Genomic DNA, 22,006 nt, shown 5'->3' with positions numbered 1-22,006 from the left:
GCTAAAGTTTTTATAGCCGAAAATGCATGGGAGAGCATATCCAAAATAAATTGCAAAGTAATTGTATACGAGTTTACTCAATCAAAAACAGGACCAATACGATTTTCATTATCGAGTTATACTGCCATCGAATTACCATTCATTAATGTTTAGATATACTTACACATTGTCTAACTTTCCCACAACATTCCCAATTTCAAATGCAACGCCGCCAACATTAAATTCAAATTGTCTAACTTACTATGCGTTTTATATTTAATTCTCATTTTGCATGCAATATTTATCTGACTAAACTCATCTAACTTAGAACCTACAGTTATACAGCATCCGTCTCATCCTTTGTACAGCCAATGGCATCACCTGCAAAATCGTATATGCAGAAAAAAGTTCAAGTAAACAACGAGAAACATGATCTTTCAACAATTATTCAAGGTCGTATATATAAATATCCCCATTAAAATACCTAGAGATCATTACAAGATAATCTCTATGATATCGGGCGTATTTATGAGCGATCTCGATGAACAAGGCTTGTACCTTGATACCGCAGGTAACCAGCGACATCTAAGGTAATTAAACAGTCGAGCGGCGAGCCTCATCTCAACAAATGCGATTTCTTCCCAAACCAAATGAGGCCGATTCGACCAGTACCGTTCTGCTGTATAGGCAACTAATGCTTTATTCAGCAGAGGATTATTTTGAATCGAAATGTGTTTCATGTGAGTACATCGCCATGGTTAGTCGGAAATTATATAAATTATATAGTCTCTATGGCAACTTAACACTAATAGTGTGACCTCGGTCTAGTGAAGCACATTGGCGATGTGGTCCATATGTATTGCATACACACCTGAATTGCGCCTCGACTCACGATGTAAGATAGCATGGTATAAATTCCATCAGTTATCATGAGATGAATTATTGATCGTACATTGATGATAAAACAGGAATCGATGGTCGAATATTTGTTTGACTTGAAAAGGATTTAAATCTACACACATTCAATGAATGGATGTCCACATAGCAATGCTCAACAACTTATCAAGGCAACTCGTAAATGCGGAGACTATAGTTCAATAATTAACCTTTAGTTTAGACTAAGTACACAATTTATTCAAGAGCTCTAGTCGAATCTACTGATTTATCTTTATTATTAGTGTTGACAATAATCAGTTGGATGTGTTGCATATACAAGGTGATACGTAGCATGTTATACGATTCCAGGATGTTAACTTCAACTTGCAATTTCGATAGCACATATGTCTATAGAATATGTGAGGCTATATTTAAATTTGTGTTTCGTTCAACAGTCATGCACACACTTTCAAAAATAGATGTATAAAGCAGTAAAATTAACATGCGAAAATTATATCCAAATGCGACCTACACACAAAGCAACTGAATAGAACACATCACTACATAAACAAATCAGTAAAAGAAAAAATATAGACCTCGTTCAGGTAATGTGGCTTGGGAAATGTTCCTCTTGCGCCACTTATGACGCCTGTCATATATAATTCATATTAATAATCACTTGTTACATAAGACTGTATTATCAAGTGCAATTGACACTATTTAAAATTATAAAAGTACCAGTGTTCTCATATTTAAAAACAAGCTTAATATATCTGCAAAAAACCCTTGGTTAATGTGTAGTTTAATATTTTGAACGGAAAAATCAATCTGTCTTTTAAAATAATAGTTTCAAATCGGAAAGCGTAGACTTGAAATCGATATTCATTTTATTTCAATACATTCTACAAAACACACTGTGAAATGGTTTTAAGTTCTGATTAAATGATATAGATTTGCAAATAAACCATCAAATAATATCATATTTTCACATTAAACCAATTGGAACCAATGTACAATAATTGAAAACGCTGGTTTAGACCAATGCCGTCTTCTTGAAAGCTGAAGATCTATTTCTCATCTTGATGAGACGTACCATCGATCACTTAAAAAAACATGTACAGGTGTGAACAAGGATTGTCCTGAAACCTTTACCTGTTGTCACTATCATTATTGTGAATCTGTTTGTTCTCCTGAAATGGTAAATAACAAAACCGCTGATAAGACTGTGTTGATTGACCTTGACATACAAACCCCCAAACTAAATTTTGTTGTAAATTAATACAGTGTGGGTCTTTTAGGAGTAAGTAATAATTTATCAACTGATACCTCGCCTGGAAGACTATGCATTGCTGAGATAAAGCAGGAAATGAATTTCTCAACATCAGTTAACTGTACAAGCAGAATATCTTGAGGGTAGCATAGGTTTGTTTCACATGTTGAAATGACTTCTCTCAGTGGAATCACCCTTTCTCCGGAACGAAAACATGCAATGCCAAAAATAGCGTATGTTTTCATAATTTAGATCAACATTCTAGTTCGAAATGAATTTTATGAATATATATTTGAACAATGATGAAACACTCACAAAATTAAAATAAACAGTTGCACACATATTAAGCATGAAGTATTAGTATTATATTGTAACATAATCAATATACTAATAAATTGTTTACGTTTTTTATATAAATAAACAAATAACAGAAAATTATATACATTACAGATTATTTTAATTTCACTTTTTGAACAAACAAAGTCTGCATTTAACTAATTGACTTCTAAAATAAGTTAACATATCCAGTTAATGATAGGCTTTTTTAACGTTGCCGTTTCTTTTTGTCTTGCTGATGTAGTAAATGTGAGCATTAGCTGATCGTACACAGCTATCGTTTTGCTTGTGAACCAGTCCAAAAAAGCATACAAAATCGATACTATTTACTACCAAAAACACAAAAACGAAATGTCATAATCAAAGCATAAGCCGGCGACGACATCTTGTTTCAATATTTGTAATTTACACCACTATGTTATTTTTCATGGGTTTATTTTGTAGACTCTGAGGCTATTATTATTTCGGATCTTGTTTCAGTTGATCATAATTCTTTATGGCGAATAATGGGCAATGATGACGTCATAAATTACTTCGTATTGACAATGCTGTAATTCATTATAATGTAAATGTACAGAACTGAAGTTGTACATACCTTTATTTTTTGTAATAGGTTGCTTGGAAGTGTCAGTCACTGATTGCTAAAATAAATTATACGGTATAGTGAACGATCAAGCAGAGGTAATGAACTAGAATTTGATAAGCTGGTGTACATATATGATAATATATAATATATAATAGGCTCAAATTTGTGTTTTAAAGGGTATAATCACCTTATTCCTTTTATGTTTATTAACACTTTGCTTAGAGACATAGTTTTCAATAGTATATAAGTAAGCGTCCAGATTAAAGTTGCCATAATACGTAATTACTAGTGACATGTACATACGATAATTGTTCACTAAATACGATGTTGCTACAGTTACTATGTCCCAATGTTTTACAAACCTGTTTCAGTATTTTTAACATCTTGGTAATTTCACTCTCTATATTCTGAAATAAATAAATGAGTTTACAGTAGAGTAAAAGACTAAGTAATAAGAAATATATTATAACACATTGACGTGCACAGCTGGGCAGATTAATAAAACTACCAAACGGATATATATTTGAAAAAAAAAATCGTTAGTTTCATTTAAATTAAATCATTCGTTTTTTTAGTATTATGTTTAATAGCAATGTTTTAATATTGTGCATGTACACACATAGGTGAACAATGTTTATGACTATGGAGTTTACAAACATTCACTGACGTAGCTGAATATTGCCTGGTCAGGCAATAGCTCGGATTCGGGATCAAGCAATTAAATACTGTTTAGTACTTTCATTCGAAGTTCCATCTTCGCATTGTCCTCATATTCACAGTCGTCATCATAATTCTCAGAAAGAGGCGCACAATTGGCTTTAATGTGATTGTAAAATGCTGTCTTCTTCTTATCCAAACTGAGAATAATTTTAGCTTTCTGTACCATTGCATTGGCTTTAGCTTTGTCGTGTACTCTGTTTAACAAAAGACGATGAGCTATTTTAGTCACACTAAATACATATTTTAGCGAAATTATGCAGCTATCATTTCAGTCAGACATTAAGACTTGCTGGAATGTTAAATTCTGCTTACCTGACAAAGGCATCACTCAACAATGCAATAAAGATGTTCATGAGTATTATTGCTGATATTGCTAGGTAAGTTCCAATCAATATATCAGTCATTACAGTAGGATTCGCCTCCTTCAAAGCCTAAGGTAACAACAACACGTATTACTACTGCCTAGCAGTGCATGAAATTTTGAACAAGGTTTTCCCATGAAATTCAGATCTGGAATTGCAGTAATATGCAATATGGCTTGAAACACCAAATATTTAAATGATGTGCATTAAAGTTCGTCCACACACGAACATGATCCACTTCTAAAATGTTAGAAAAGCTTTGACTTTATTGGAATTTTAGAATAAAATGGCCTCCAATCGCCCATCAATCAGATCGAAAAACAAATGAATATACACATGCTTCTAAGATATTGTTGCAAGAGGGAATCTGAATATAAAGTACAGATATAGAGGAATAAACCTACGCAGGGAATCATGAGTTAGGTCATAGCATATGTCTCCGTTTTCGGATAAATATTGTTATTAACACCTACGTCATAATCGTAGTCCACTAATGTCATGCGAAACAAGCTAAACATAGTTTCAGCAACCGTCATATAATATTGTACCTCTCCTCCGAACATCATCCAAAACGCACATGCTGTGAATGAGAGTTAAAAGTCAAATAACATGCGATGAACAAATACAGAAAGTTAGTGGTGATATAGTTTTTTTACACTTTGTCGAATCTCGTTATCGGTGAAATTGCTGTCCAGCTCAGTGGCTTGTCGCCGTTCCAAATTTTCGAGACATTCCAACATTGCCATAAACTGTACATACAACCGTTATCAATGATAATAAGCCAGTTAATGAAATATGTCTGAAAATGTAAAATATATGTTTTTACTTACTGTACGGAATAAGGAAAACCAAATAAAGAAAAAGAAATTTGGCAATATATTCGAGCACTTTATAAAACATTACGACAAACGGGCCTGTGGAAATAGATAGAACGGTCAGTGATACTAAATGGTGTTGACAGCCTATCAAACGAAAGTATAGCGTTATAAGAAAATAAACAAGCATGTTGCTGGTAAATGCTAAACATTGTGATCACAATTCTATAAATGTTAGCTGCACACTAGCCTGAACAAAATGGTATTGTATCTTCATAAACCCATTCAAATACTAGCAAATCATTTATGTTGTACGTTTATGAAATCGAAATTATTATTTTATCATATTATTATCATGTTTACGTGCATTACTTTGAACAATGTACATTTAATTTGCCGGACTAATTGGAATATAAAAGATAATGAAAGTAGAATAATCAGTTTCATCAGCTAATATTAGTTAATCTGTAAATGTATATATCCTGTTATCGGGGGGAGTACACTCAATATTAGTATGAAAACAGTTGCATATGGTACAGAATCGCATAATGTGAATTAGACTTAAGGTATATGCATACATTGTCACCCACGTCTTTAGAATAACATATTTTGCCTTATATTTAGACCGTTTTGGCTATACACAATTGCAACTCATCAATGCGAACGTTTCATTCCTTGCAATCTGTAAAAAACAGGCTGGGAGAATCATACATCAGCATAACTGCAACATCAGTGTTGGGACGAGAAAATCTACATGTTTTAAACTTACCAAATATTGTAAAAGCTCTGACTGGTTTTAAAAGTCGAACCCAGACAAACCCGATTGTCAACGCAAACAGCGATAGATGTATCTTGGCTGCCGCACCCTCTTCACCATAATCAAAATCATGTAAACTAGATTGTGTGGAGTTATAGCAAATCTCCCCAGATACGGTCCCTACATCAACAACATGAAATAGAACCACTAAAATCAGTAAGATATAAACAATCCAATCATACACGTTCCTGAGGAGAATAAAGAAATATTATATTTAATATAAATTTACATTTTGAAGCATAATATGTTTAAAGAAATAATATAATATAATATGTTGTTTTGTGTGTTATTTGTCATTTATACCATATATCAGTCCCATGTTTACTTCACTCATCACCGATTTGTATTACGCAGTTACCCTTAATTACGACTATACATGCATGCATAAGGTGTGCCATGCCGTGTACAATATGTAGGCACCTGTTTTTTCTGTTCGTCTTCGGTTTACGTTATTCTACATCAAAAAGTTACATAGCAGCACTGCGATAAAGACTCCCCGTTTTCGACATTGTGAAATACTTTCGTTTTTTATGCATAAAAATACTGTAACAGTGTATTTATTAAAGTTGTTGTTATACATAAGTTGTTGAACACAATACATAGTTTGTAATTTCTGTCGGCTTCATTCAGTCATAATTCAAGACAAATAAAATTCGAAAAATATAGAGATTATAACAAATTATTTTGTTTCTGTGATATTCTTGTGTAATCAGTAATTATAAAAATTATTTATGGCTCAATAAAGAATACATTCCGTTATTAACTATGCTTAATATGATTTTCTGAATTATATTGTCAAAATCTAATTCTGGTTTACTCAGAGGTTTTCTCCCAAAAAACAAAAACTAATTCACAATGTCGAAAACTGAAAGTCTTTATTCTAGGGTTTAGCGTACTTAAGCAGCAATAATAACGCCAAGTAAATTGTAATTTTATCGATTATTTTTAATGACAAAGGAAACACACGACCATTGGTTCTTATAGAACGTGGCTGCTTCGTGACTGTTCTGACAGAGAGGGGTCATAAGTCAAATAACCACGGTGCTTCTGGCTTGGAATTTCCTGTGGAGAAGTCTTACATGTAACAATAAACATAATATTGTCCCAAACGTACCAATAATCCATAAAATAGGAACGTTTAGTTTCCTCTACTCTTTTTTTCTCAGCTTTCAGTGTTTTGTATACATTCGGCCATGTCGTGCTGGTAGAACAATCCATGCTTTCTTTTATTTGCTCGTACTTTTGCTCCTGCCATTCCTGTTTTGTAAATCGTCATTTCCAAATAAATTAGGTAAGTATTGATAAACAATATAGGTCAATTATTAACATAATATCAACAAAAATAATATATACCTTGCTTTTATGGCATATTCAATGTTTTGTGTCAAACTGATGTTCTCATTAAACCGAAACATCAAGAATCCCATTTTCATATGTAAATTATGCATTTATTTGTTGACAGCAATTTATGATAATCGCCGAAATTAGGACTTGACTGATAATGTGAGTTGAAAAACGTCATTAACCATTCCCCTACTTCGATAAGGTAGTGGGTTCTTACCTTTATTTTTTCTGTTGATTCATTATATTCTCTAAGTTCCTTAATAATGAAACTAACAGTGTACCCAATAGCTGCGATCTGAAATCGTAATTACGACGAATATTACTCCATTTGTGTTGGACCGGATGGTTGATGGTATATGTACTGTCATTTATAATCCTACAGGTTTAATAGCGAATGCCATTTACCTTATTCGAAAGCTAGTATGGCATACATGGAACAATGTGTGTCATGTTATGTCATGTGCAAACAGATCATAAAATGTATTCTTACCCACAATACTATTCGCAAGGTGTCTCGGGGAAAGTCATAACAACCCCGAGCATGTGGCTGTATTAAGGCTAACATCGTCCACAATATAATAAACATAAGATCTAGTATTAAATACATAATCGCCGCATTTCTGTTAAAAAGATACCATTCAGAAATATAATAGTTAATTTACAATTCCGATATTCTGTGGGTCGATTCGTCCGTTTGGTTGTGTGGGCATTTATTTGTGTGTTTGTTTGTTTGTTTGTTCGTTTATTCATTGCTCAAATCACCGAGCAAATTACTGATCTTGACGACCAGTTTGACATAAGTAAGCTTCCCGCGGATAATCCGTTACTCATTGCAATGAGACACTGGAACAGGAATAATTGACCAACACACTTCTTTCTATACGTCACACGTTTGATTGTGTTTTGTACTACATAGTAAGTATTTCAAAAATAATTATCAACTTCCATTTATTTTCGTAATTTTGTTTGTTGTTCCAACGATCAAGGTAACAAAACAAACAAAACGACAAACAAAACTTCATGGCAAGTCAAAATATGACATAACTTGTAGAGATAAGGATCATTGCGTGTTCAAGCATCGTAAACATCATTATTCAAATAAAACATGAAACATAGGATTCATTTGTTTATTTTAATCTCCTGAACACTAAAATCAACTTGTTTAGCATTTTCACAAAATGTTGGGTTATTATTTCGCATGTTTGTTTATGAGTTGTAATAGGTGTAATTTAAGAAGTACCTGCCAAATCTCTTCCATTTAACCTCAATGAGTTTTAAAAGCACTGGATGGTCAATTACTTGTAATTGCGAGCGATGAGAACGCACGACAACATCTAGCTGTGAAAATAAAGTAGCATCAGAAAAAAATAATGTGAAATGCGGTTGAATTTTGATGTCATCTATTAAACGTGAATGAATTACTAACACAATGATATCCAGGTGTCATTATTGTGATTTACTGATATTAATTATAATTAGATATCACAATTGCCTTACCGGAGATAGTTCATGTGGCTCAGCTGTAAAACATAAATACCCACAGATTAAATACTGCATTAAACAGTATTAAAGCTTGAATTACATATACATTTACTTTATAATGCAAAAAAGTCTAATTGAAGGTCTAGTCAATTTATGCACACAACAATTCCCGCAACTTCTCTAGAATTTCGAATATATTATTTAAACACAAACATGCATTTACTGGAATACATATCTGAGCAACACATATTTCAATAACTTTATATTTGAGATTAGAGTTTTTAATGTGCAATGGGTGTCTGTAACGTATCCCATGGTTGTTTTCGTCATTTTAGTGTGACACATACAATAGGTTTTTAAGTCACATGAATGGATAGATGATACTGTGTGCGATGTATTTCATTTACCTTTTTCCTTTGACTCTGACTCTGACTGACTCTCTGACGATTTTGGTTTTAGTTCCAGTTTATCTAAGTCATAGTATTGTTTACGGTATGTTTGATCTATATGATGAAACTGGTTCAGAGCGACACGTGCCTGAAAATATAGGTTTTATGAAACTTTCTATTAGCATTGGGCAATCTTTGATTTAAGACAAATAGTGGATCATAAGTGTCAATGGTGTTTGCTTCGGATGACAGAGGGTCATACAGGTATTAACCCTGTGATAAGGTCATTGGAGTTTTGCCCCTGATAACAGTGGGTCTTATGGATTATTGGTTTTTGTTCCTGATACCAGTAGGTCTTACAGGTTATGACCCTGTGCCAGGGTCATTGGCGTTCCGCCCCTGAGAACAGTGGGTCATACCCGGTGGGAGGGTCATGGGAGTTGTGCCTCTGATTACAATGGGTCATCCGGGCAAGAGTGTCATTAGAGTTGTGTTCCTCATCAGTGGGTCGTTTTGGCCAAGTCTCTGTGAGAGCGACATTTAAGTCGGAATACCAAACCCAATTATTTATATAATAGTAATTAAATAATACTGGGTGAATGAAAAGTTCTATTAAGGATAACCAACGACGCCAGTTAATTGACTGGCATTCGAGCGAGCATTAAACAAGTGTGAAGCAGTAAAGCGTCTGACGTTGTTTTGCAACTGTTATTTTTTCAAAAGAATACGTTGATTATGATATTTTATATGTAGATTTGTGGATATGTAGCAATACACAATGCTGGATGCACCAAAAACGCCTTCTGGACCTTGAAATGTATATTCTAAATATATTTACAAAATATAATAGCAATAGATCATCCCGTCAGTTGTACCAAGCAGGGCAATGACTTTTTACTTAAATAATAACTTTGATATAAATGCGTCATACCACGTCTGGCATTGTTGACAGCATTACTATAATACACGACTCTCCGTTCTTATCCACGATATCAACGTTGGCACCAAAATCTAGTAGGAGCATACACGCCTTACTGTAGTCTATAAAATACAGAAATGAAATGATGTTACTAAACATATATGTAGGCATTGTTCGGGAACGTGTTATCATGGATGGGGTTTGAAGGGGGATCCCATTGTGTTTAATTGGTGGTTGTATCAGCCTTGTGAGCGATTGTCGGTCTGCCAATCGATCTGTCAGTTAATTGACCAACCAAAGTTTATTTATTTATTTATTTATTTATTTATTTATTTATTTATTTATTTATTTATTTATTTATTTATTTATTTATTTATTTATTTATTTATTTATTTATTTATTTATAATAATTCGATAAACACTCAAATAATTAACAGACATTTACCACCAAGCGCTGCTAACATCAACGGTGTTCTGCTTTTGTCATCTTTCTCATTCATTTTTGCACCACTATCCTTTAACACTGTGATGGCATCACAAGCGCCATGCATACCTGCCACATGCAGTGGTGTATGTTTAGTTGTTGTAGTCGTTGCGTTTACATTAGCTTTGAACACAACAAAAATAAACATTTGATAACAACTCTTCCCTCATGTTTTTTAACAACACTGCGCAACTGTAATCACATATTAACGCTTCAAACATCGCAAACTTAAAAGTTCTTAAGTATGGCAACGACTCACCAATTCCAGTAAAGGAAAATTAATCTGATGCCCCATGCGATCAAAAATGCAGGTGAAAATGACCCTACTTCACCTTTACTACTAAATATCTCGCAAGTCACGCAATATTTCGCAATGGTGTGTTCCCTTAACAACGACAATAATATTGCAGTTCATTACATGTATCATGCGATATGGATGGTATGAAGTCAAGTTACGTTCTCAAATATTACACGTTTTCAAATATTACCCTGAGCGGCAAATCTAATTTGGTTCTTGTACAGACTTTGAAATTGTGACGTAATCAAAAAGTTACCTCTTAAAATGCCAAACAGGGTTCGTCTAGTGACGTGACAATTTTTTGTTTTGATAACTGTTTGAAATATGATCATGAAATATGACAATTATGTGTTTCCGTTTTGAAGTTGCATTTGACGGTTTAGCCATTTGTCAAACGTTTTTTATAGTAACGCATATGATTTGCTTCCACACTAAATATAAATATTAAATGCAAACCCCGCGAGATCACGTTACAGAAAAGTGAATGAATGACAGAGATGCGAAAGAATACTTTGTGGAAATTCTTGAGGTAAACAATCAGTGTTTTGGCGTAATTAAAGGATTTTTTATCAATATTACAAGGATATGTTTTGTTGTTATATTCAGTCTGCAAGATGCATATATTTAACAAAACCGCTGAAGAATAATTGTTTAAATATAACAATGAGAAAGAATCTGACAAGTACCCACTGAGTAGTACTCGCATGATTGATACAAAGATACACTAATTTACATACCAATAGATGAATCTATGCAATGATGTTTTAAATGGTCATGAAATCTACTATGAACCGACGTTTTTTCTTCCAGTGAAATGTAGATGTTGTGCAGGCTAAAACCGTGAAACATGTATAAATTGCAAGATTCTATATAACTAATTAGATTTATATATACATTAGAATCAGAATACCCGGAATATAGATTGTGATTGAAGGTGAATTGCATGATGGCAAGTGTTATTGTACATTGCAATGCGTGTTTTGGAGTTAACCCAGCTTCACTGTTTTTTTATGTTTTTTTTATTATCATTATTAATTCTTGGTCGTTTCAGATTATTTTCTCACCTTCCTTCTCGAGGAGCAGAAATGTAATTAACTTTGTACAATTTATGGCAGATGCTACGTGTATTAAAGTTATTCCGTTTGTGTCAGTCAAGTTGATGAGTTGTTTTTCGATGAGGTCCTCAGCAACACTTTTGTGCCAACACTATACAGAAAATATAATATGTAAATAGTTAGATATGAATATAGAGGGACCATGAAACTCCATTACACCATAATAACAGACTTTCGTAAAAACTAATAAAATATGATTGAAGGTACCTTTTCAGATCCAGTTTCATTGCATATAGAGGATTTCGCATTGTCGGTCAACTTGTTTATATTTTTCTGCATGGTTTCAATCGTTTTCGCTTTTGTATCATCTTGTGGTTTCCACACATCAATGAAATATTTACGAATAAGTTCTGTATTTTCAATTATGCCTGATTCATGCCGATTGTTCACATTGTATTTACCTATAAAACATGCCATGTATAACAATAACCAATCAGCTATTGATTAATAGATTAATGGAAGAAATGTCATTCATTTGAAGTTTCTCCAAATTTAAAACAATTAAGAAAGGGATGCGTGTTTTTTAACCATCTTTATAGTGAGCTTATAGTTGATATTATACTACGTTTACTATATTATGTTGTAGAGCTTGTTGGAACGTCATTTGCGCAAGCCTTTTAGTTTATTTGTTTTGGTTTTGTTTCGACTACATGTTTTACTGTAAGTTCGACCCTGGAAGTCAATGCCAGTCCGGATGTCAACATTGTCCAGGGAGTGAAATTTCAAGACATTTGCTGGTTGTCGATAATTTGTTTTATCGTGTTGGAATTATTCAACACGTAAAACAAGTAATGCATTTTGTTTGATCATTGTTTATGATATTTTTATTGTATAAATAGATTTGGGCTTTTTGTCTGACAGCTGTATGTATATGTTTATAAGGGATTTTATTTGTTATTTTGTAGGTTCATTAACCGCGCACCTTCGTTTCGTTTCCTGTATTTTCCTGTATTCCTGTAACAATGTTGAAGGTTAATTTTTGTTATTGACAAAATTGACTTTATTTAAAAAAGCATTTTAGTCATAATAGGGTACTTTATTTTGCGGCAACTGGTGTCATTGAAAATAACTTTTTATGAAGATCAAAATAATGTTGGGATAGGTTTGTATTCGACGTCTATCAAAATTAGTTATTTTAAATTTATTTTATAAATTTCACTTTTATGTATTTGATGGATAAAATTCAATATAATCGAGCATAATTTAAACAAATTTTAATTCAAAGAAATAAAAAAGAAATATTTGCCCTAACTCCTGCTGAATTTATTTGTTGGACATCTTGTCAAAAGGTATGTACAGCAGAGATTTTTTTCATATCGACAATTTTGTAAATTACATGCAGCTAAAATTATTTTTTTAATAAAATAAATATTTTCGATCTGCTAAATTTGATATGTTATCAACAAAAAATAAAAAAGTTAGTTGTAATGAAAATGTTGCCTGCAAAAGGTACATTTCATTCTTAACGCTGTTTGCCTTCTGATATGCTCACCGAATAATACTATTGAATATTCCAGTCGTCAAGTATTATCATATGGGGGTAACATTTAGAAAGTGTCTTTTCCTCAATAATATGATATGTGTCGATATGTGAGATACTTTACAGACATATGTAATGTCGTGTTAAAACAACAGCAAATGTAGCAGTCAAAGTTAGTTTGTTTTGTAAACAATCATAACTAGAATAAAGCATAAATCAATGTGAGGAATATCACATTACAAATCTTGTTTGAATTCTCCGTTAATGTAGTAAAAGATACATGAATATATTTTCAAAGAATCTCACCGCCGTTCTCTTCTAGTAATTTAACCATCTTATCTTTCTTTGCAACCCGGAGGGGGGTTATTCCTTCCGAATCAGCTACGTTGATATTCGCACCTCTTTTTATAAGAAATTCAGCAATTTCTTCTGTCCAATCTTTTGCGACCTTAAAAGTAAATAATTGGTGGCGTAATTTAAAAGTGTATTAGATTAAGAGATATTTAATTTACCTGATTCACCACAGTTAATTGATAAGACATTGCCATAGTTCTGATAATGTTTTGGATACCAATACTCATGAATTTATAGTTATAATTACTTTAATTAAGTCGGTCTATGTAGAAAACATGAGTGACATACGAATGTACGAAATTGTATACGTCTTTATTGATTTTTACGGAAGTCGTAGTTAATTTTTCCGTCTGAATTTGGCGTTAGAAATATGCCTATCTGATACCCATGCCGATTTCCTGGTTGCACATATTTGCGTATTCTAATTGCGTTATCTGCGTTGTCATGTTACCAACGCGTGACTAAGCAATCCATTCATTAGCTGGAGTCTTAAACGTGGAATACGGGTGTGATTTTCTAAAGAGTTCATTTGACCGCTCAGAGTGCTAATGAAAATAGTCTATCCATATATTTCTTTTCGATGTGTCAGTTTCCCTCTACGAACCCACAAGTCAAATTATTGACATGATTGATATAGATGTATGTTACGTGCTGGGGACATTATTATTAAAGTGGAATCTATTAATTGTGACTTACTTCATTTCTCACAGCTTCGCGTTATATATTATGATCATTAGTATTACCTTATGAAGAACAGTTTGCCCATCCTTGTATCTGATATTAATGTCAGCCCCGTTGTTTAAATACTTCTGCACTGATTCTTGTATAGCATCGTATGATTTGTTGGGTTTTTCAGATTGAAAATATATTAGAAGTTCACTACTCGGCCCGTCCGTTCTCGCGTCTGCTGCGTAAAGCAAAAATACAAGGTATTTGTATGATTTCGGTTTGGTATCTCTCAAATTTAAAGAGTGTCATAGGTTTAGCATTATAAAGGTTTCGAACATTTTGTAGAGAAGGCAGCTCATGACCAAGTCAACTTTTCCGTACCTGGAAAAACTTGAGGTCCGGGCATTTTACCTGGAAAAGAAACGTTGTATTGAACATAATAATGGGTAAATAAAGTATATGATATTGATTTATATGGATATTTAAAATCTACCTACAGTTTCTATGCCTCTTAAAACTATACTTAGCAGTACAAAAATGGAGAATAATCAAGCTTGGGTGCGATATCAAGCGTACTGTCTTTTGATATACCATTCAATGTTATTGGCTTCCAGGACGTTATGTTTGAAGATTCAATGGATATTAAACCAGCCACAATTGTAATAGACAACAATTATTCAACTATTTAGCAATTTCGACGCGTAGCAACATTTTTTTTTCAGATTCCTTTATTGGCATTTACTATGAAAGGAAAATATTGTTCTCTTGTTGAAAAAGGCAACATTTACAAGTGGATTTTTTTTGTTTCCACATGAGTACATTGTTTCCATAAGTAATACGTTCACTTGTTTGAGCAGCAATACCCTGGACCAATGATTTTCAGATCAATGAGCTGTTTAGTTGCATGGTAACTATATTGAATGAGCTAAGCAGTTGATTTATGAAGGAATTTTGTCCACTTTGACACATGCGTTTATTGTGTGTGATATCTACAGGTCATTCATTAGCTCATTGTCTTTCTGTACAAAATACTGTATTGAGCTTTTTGGTTTACGGGTAAAATATAATAAAAGGCGATCTCGTAATAGCACAAAACTACCTTGAAACTTCTCACCTCCATATATTCAGCACTGAAAACAAGTTTTATTGCTAGGTTAACGGATTGCATTTATCGCATTAAAGCAAAAGAATCGGTAGCACACGCAGACTTGATCAAAACCCTGCACGCAGAACCTACACACAGAACGACACGCAGACATCAGTGTTATGGCTTCTGCGTACCCGCAAAACGCATCCACAGATACGCATCTGAGGTACCCGCAATGTTGTTTATTCGTTGGTTAATGATTAATTCGAGTGATGATGAACATTTTCAGTTATTTACCACCTGCTGTTCACAATCACTTTATGTTCGATCTCTGCCGATAAACAATTCTAGTTGCTCGAAAGCTAAAAAACACAATTATTCAGTATTATTAAACTGGCAGGAAGTTTTAGAGCGTCATTGGCCATAAAAAAAACATGTATAAAAGAAAGATCAATAGAGTGTGTCGCCGCTGAGATGACCTGAAACACTATTCAAAGTTAGACTATTTTCAGTCGCTTGCCAGAGGACAATTTCTTTTTATTGAGAATCACTCTGAAGTCCATCGTTTTCAAACTCTAGAGGTATGTAGATTTCTTTCATACTCTTCTATATGTATGTACATGTTATCGATACAGATGCAGATGCTCTCCGTGCACTATCCATTAAATTGTAGAAACCGCTGACAAGCAATTTGAAATAACAACGATTATAATTTCTTGATTAGAAATATTCGCCCGCATAATCATGATTGCCATCGTAATAGGTAACTAATAGGTACTTACATTTATGAGTTCAAGCAAATACTAAGCCAACTGTGCGATCTCACACTTCGACGTAAGCTGTAACTGTAACTATGATGCACACCGAGCTCACTGAATCGAACTGCCTCTCCGCGAGTATGGTAATATATGTTTGTTGTCACCAAATGATATCGTTTTCATAGTGATGGGCATTCGAGTATCTCAATATGATCACTAATTTAATTTATAATATTTAAAGATAAAATAATGATTGTTACGTGCAAGATAATCAAACAGACTATAACTATGTGGATTATGTCGATCTTGCATTTATTTGCATGGTTCAAGCAAAATGCCAAGCAAATTCTACTGTGCTATCTGGCTATGGTAATATGTATGTATTTATTTACGATATATTGTTGGCATAGTGACGGACAACCTATTATTTTATACTCTGATAATTTACAACTGCCACATAACACATAATGCATAGATGACCATTTATTCAAGTAGCTGCTGTATCTGTGTGTACGTTCAGTAGCACCAGAGGTCAGTGTTTACCACCGTGATCAAAACGAAAGAGGATAAACTAAGAACTTTATCATGCACCCTTTAATTTAAAATTAATAGCACCACGCTATTCGAATTACTTTTGAGGTTTAAACGCTTTGTTTGTACGCGAATTTGGAAGTTGTGGAATACTACATTTCAAATGATCTGGTACCACCTTCATTACGATGCGATAGAAGACAAGATGCGAATATTCTGTGTATAATAAACTCGTATTAACACTATAAATGAAAACCACACATATAATGTATGATTACAACTTTATAATTCTTCAGTATTATCAAATATTTCGGAACACACTCTCTAGTGGTCCTGACTAATTCGTGTTCACTCTCCACGCCGTCAAGCCGAGGACAAATTGCCAAATCCGCTCCATGCGTACAGTGTCCTGCGTATTGAAGCTACAAACGACCCTGCTAGATTCAAGTTAAAATCCTGCCTGTAGTAAATCTTCACAAATAATTCAGAATAAAAAAATGAAAACAAAATGGCGGCGCCAATTTACTGGAACGGCATCGTTTTCGAACTCTAGGGGTACATAGATTTCTTTCCTACTCTTCTATATACACATGTTATCTATAGAGCCGCTCTCCATGCACTCTCTACTAAATTGTAGTTAACACACTTTACTAGTAAACACTGATTAGCAAATTGAAATAACAACGATTATAACTCATAATTTCTTGATTAGAAATACTCGCTCGCACAATCGTGATTGCCACCATAATAGGTAACTAATAGGTACTTACATTTATGATTTCAAACGAAAACTGTGCCAACTGTGCGCTTCTACGTAAGCTGCAACTATAACTATGATGCACACCCAGCTCACTGAACCGAACTTCCCTCCCCAGTCCGGTGATATATGTTTGCTGTCACCAAATGATATCGTTTCCGTGGCGATGGACACTCGATTATCTCAATATGATCACTAATTTAATTTATGATAAAGATAAAATAATGATTGTTACGTGCAAAATAATCAAACATACCTACGAGTAAACGAGGCTAGACGATAACTATGTTGACTATGTCGATCTTGCATTCTTTGCAGGGTTCAAGCAAAATGCCAAGCAAATTCTACTGTGCTATCTGGCTATGGAAATATGTATGTATTTACTTGCGATATATTGTTGGCATAGTGACGGACAACCTATTATTTTATATTCTGATAATTTACAACTACCACATAATGCATAGATGCATATTGACCATGTATTCAACTATCTGCTGTATCTGTGTGTACGTGCGGAAGTAACAGAGGTCAATGTTTACCACCGTGATCAAAACGAAAGATGATAAACTAAGAACTTTATCATGCATTCTTTCAGCATGTGACAGCAATGACCTAAACATTTGATATGTAGACCAATCGGACAGATATCGATTCACAAGAAGCAGTAGACAACAAAATTCAAAATTAATAGCACCATGCCATTCGAATTACTTTTGAGGTTTAAACGCTTTGTTTGTACGCGAATTTGGAAGTTGTGGGATAATACATTTTAAACGATCTGGTACCAACCTCAACACGATGTGATATATGACAAGATGCGAACATTTTGTGTATAATAAACTCGTATTAACACTGTAAATGAAAGTCACACATATAATGTATGATTATAACTTTATAATTCTTCAGTTTTATCAAATATTTCGCAACGGTTTTTCGTACAATCGATTTTCTACTCTCCCACACTCTGTTACCGGGTGGTTCTCAACCGGAAAATTTTCGAAAAACTTGTGAATGAGCTCTGGGTAAATTACAATAAGACTGAATGGTTTAATTACATCATCAATAAGAACAATATGGAGCATCACAAAAAACAGAGAACAAATTACACTTAAGACGAAATGTTGCAAACTTGAAATCACGAATAATAACATTGCCTCTAACATAAAACACTCTAGTCAGAGGTCATTAAAGGGGAGCAGAGGTGTGGCTTTTGACACTCTGTACATGAAATCGGAGATCTATGAATGGATTCTGTCGATAAAAATAACTTGTATGTGCTGCGAAATGCCCTAAATATCGGGTATAAAACGGGCTGTGAAGCAGACGACAAACTTCCGCTTTTCCAGGTGTCATTTCGCCTCTAGAGGGCCAGTCAAATGACGTCATCAGTGAACAATGATAATTGAAGCCAGTCATGCTAGTACGCCAATCCCATAGAAATGCTACTATGAAAGACCTTGTTAACTGACTACTTAAAAGTTGAAACATGGCAAAATGTTGTGCGCATGAATGCCATAACGATTCATGTTAAGTTTCTCGAAATCGCAAATAAAAAATCACGTTGTTGGTTGCGAGAAATCGGCGGAAGAACTAACCTGAAAGTGAAGACAGTACAGCGTTCTGGCTATAGTAAACAGTGAGTGAATAAATATTGTACGAGTTAAAACTAAATGAGAAATATGCTAATATCACTTGAACCACAGTACTCATTTTGCCCAACTTCCCAGATTTTAAACGATCGCTTAATTTCCGACCGCACTGTATTTTCCGACCGGAAAACGACCACATTTTTACCGTTTTTTTTCTCTCGCTCGTATATTGAAAACACCGACCGCTCGCCCAAACACTGGTCACCGGCACAGGAGTAGTCAAAATGTTTGGGGATATACAACAAGTGTTAACTATTATAAATTCTGAACGGCTCTTCAAATCTATACCACTCTGTATCGTTCGCGAACAACTTCATCTGTGTCAAATACTAGAGTCGGTACAATATTGTAAACAAATGCCATTATATCTCAGTCATATCGCTATTGTATACACTACCTTTTTTTATTCTTGTTTGCACAAACGTTGAATAGCCGTCAAACATTCAAATATATTTAGTTTTTAACTATCTATAATTATATGCACGCACTTTGACCCTTTGACCTAGATTTGATTGGGATGGAATATTTTATTTTAAACAATATTCTGACGTTACTTACTGCCCCCAAAATGTTTCAACACAATTGCGGTATGACTGTCCGATTTACAAGTGTATTGGGTAATATATTAATAACCATTCTCACCAATCGCTAGCTTAGGAGCGAGTAGGAAACAAACAGTCGCAGGTCGCCCAGAAAGGACTGAGAAATTAAAAAGATTATATTTCCACAAAGTTAAATAAATCTGGCTGCATCAAAAGCTTGGAAACTAGTTATAATATTTTGCAAAAGACTGAGTGATCAACGCCATCATTTTAGGATGCAATTGAATTTTAAGTACTTTCATTGCGTAACTTACTGCGCGGCGATGCTGACATCAAGTGTGTGTTGACCGAAGTTTGACCCCCAAGTCACGCACTGAACAGGCGCGTTGTCTTAGCAATCATTTTCTTTCATGCTCCGCGCGTCGATCTTGTAAAATTGTTATTAGTTCTGACGGTGCTGTACGGAAACTTGTATATTTTGAGGTCGTTTACTTAGTGCGCTGCTTTTCTAATTACGCAAATTTGTTTACAATGTTGTACCGGCTCTAAAAATTTCAACATTGTAATATATCGGTTTCATAATAATTACGCAAAGTCAGTTATTTAATATTGGACACAGGTGAAGTTTCCTCCGCGAATGATACAATGTGGTATAGATTTGAAGAGTAGTTCGGAATTTAATAATAGTTAGTACCCGTTGTATCCCCAAACTGTATCACTCAAAACCACTATTTCGGTCACTACTCTGCCAATGACCAGTGTTTGGGCGACCGGTCGGTGTTTTCAATGGGTCGGTGAGAGAAAAATTACGATAAAAATGCGGTCGTTTTCCGGTCGGAAAATACAGTGCGGTCGGAAATTAAGCGATAAGCGGTCGATTAAAAGTGGGAAGTTGGGTGATATTATTACTGTAATGATATTAGCGTATTTCTAATTTATTTTTTTAACTCAAACAATATTTATTTACTCACTGTTTACTATAGCTAGAGCGCTGTACGTGTCTTCATTTTCAGGTTAGTTCTTCTGCCGTTTTCTCGCAACCAACAACGTGATTTTTTATTTGGAATTTCGAGAAACTTAACATGAATCGTTATGGCATTCATGCCACAACATTTCGCCATGTTTCAACTTTTATGTAGTCAGTCAACAAGTTCTTTCATAGTAGCATTTCTATGGGATTGGCGTACTAGCATGAATGGCTTCAATTATCAGTGTTCACTGATGACGTCATTTGACTGGCCCTCTAGAGGCGAAATGACACCAGGAAAAGCGGACGTTTGTCGTCTGCTTCACAGCCCGTTTCATACCCGATATTTAGGGCATTTCGCAGCACATACAAGTTATGTTTATCGACAGAATTCATTCATAGATCTCAAATTTCATGTACAGAGTGTCAAAAGCCACACCTCTGCTCCCCTTTAAATGACCCAAATATTTATACACGTCAACATACTTAAGAATTCTACCATTTAAAATGATAGACACTGGATTTAATTATTCTAATGCGAGGTTGAAAAAGGATACATACATCCTTCTTTTCATTAAAGAACTGGCCACATGCATTTGAAACTCGGGTATTTCTCGAATCTCAGGCTAGCTAATTTGGCGTGGTGAGGAGCATACAGGCATTAATACCGCCTGGGGGAACGAACAACTGACTTGTCAAATAAAAATAAATAAAATACAAATGTAAAGTAGACAGATTTAATATTCAAACAAGAAATTCACTCGATATAAGGATGCCATGGCAACAACAAGTACAACGGCATTACAAAATACGTGCTTCACAGGAATATAAACGAGAGGAAAGCAGAGTCCGTGCTGTGCTCCCGCCCGAGAAATGGTAGCATCCAAAAGTACCGATATCCAATGTAAAGTTGAGAATAACACAGCGATGGTTTCTAGGCTATAGCCAAAAACATGAAACATTGCAGGGTAATGTCACTCCAAACTAAATTACTGGCGCAAATACAAACTCTCGCCATCCACTAATTACTATGTAAAATTTACAAAGAGAACACAATAGCTTAACTGATATTTTCAGTTCTCATAAAATGATACATAATACAATAACAAACTTATGTCAAAAATATACAGTACGATGTCAAAACTCGCCAACCAGTTCACAGCGTTATGTACAGTCCCGAATATTTGCTGATCACGAGGCAGGTATAATTAGCGGTGATTCTAGGCTCCACGATCTGATGTACGTCAAGTTCCTTGAGCCCTACGTTGCAAAAGATCACTCACCGCTTATCGATCAGTTCCTGAGTCGCATCAATTTGATCATCAACGACACGGTCCAACGCTGGATGTCAACAAAGTTGGTTCAACACAAGTTCGACAGTCACTTTGATGTCGTCGCTGTACGGGTATAACATAAACTA

General features: G+C 34.4%; 1 protein-coding gene across 1 annotated transcript; it reads right to left on the bottom strand.

Moving 5' to 3' along the window:
• Positions 1 to 316: 316 nt before the first annotated feature.
• Positions 317 to 12,209, bottom strand: LOC144364038 (transient receptor potential cation channel subfamily A member 1 homolog). Its single transcript, XM_085492955.1, has 18 exons — positions 12,000 to 12,209; positions 11,742 to 11,883; positions 10,341 to 10,502; positions 9,908 to 10,017; positions 8,995 to 9,124; positions 8,603 to 8,625; positions 8,346 to 8,443; positions 7,596 to 7,725; positions 7,323 to 7,400; positions 6,876 to 7,018; positions 5,714 to 5,949; positions 4,960 to 5,043; positions 4,603 to 4,709; positions 4,080 to 4,198; positions 3,784 to 3,961; positions 3,410 to 3,454; positions 3,057 to 3,102; positions 317 to 360 (listed from the first exon to the last, which is right to left on the bottom strand). The coding sequence occupies exons 1-18, from the start codon at positions 12,207 to 12,209 to the stop codon at positions 317 to 319; spliced, it is 2,085 nt and encodes a 694-aa protein (XP_085349081.1).
• Positions 12,210 to 22,006: the final 9,797 nt, after the last annotated feature.

The sequence above is a fragment of the Saccoglossus kowalevskii genome, chromosome 18 (assembly GCF_978046115.1).
Source record: "Saccoglossus kowalevskii chromosome 18, keSacKowa6.1, whole genome shotgun sequence".
Taxonomy (NCBI): Eukaryota; Metazoa; Hemichordata; class Enteropneusta; family Harrimaniidae; genus Saccoglossus; species Saccoglossus kowalevskii.
Note: the sequence above shows the minus strand (reverse complement) of the source record. Positions and strands in the feature narration are given on the sequence as shown.

What these genes read in the sequence shown, in the direction of transcription:
- LOC144364038 (XM_085492955.1), bottom strand. Translation starts at nt 12,209, where the DNA reads ATGGCATGTTTTATAGGTAAATACAATGTGAACAATCGGCATGAATCA. An exon ending in TCTGCTCCTCGAGAAGGAAG is followed by an intron (nt 10,503 to 11,741) that starts GTGAGAAAATAA and finishes TTGTGTTCAAAG; the next exon opens with CTAATGTAAACGCAACGACT. An exon ending in AGATGGAACTTCGAATGAAA is followed by an intron (nt 3,455 to 3,783) that starts GTACTAAACAGT and finishes TATTTATTTCAG; the next exon opens with AATATAGAGAGTGAAATTAC.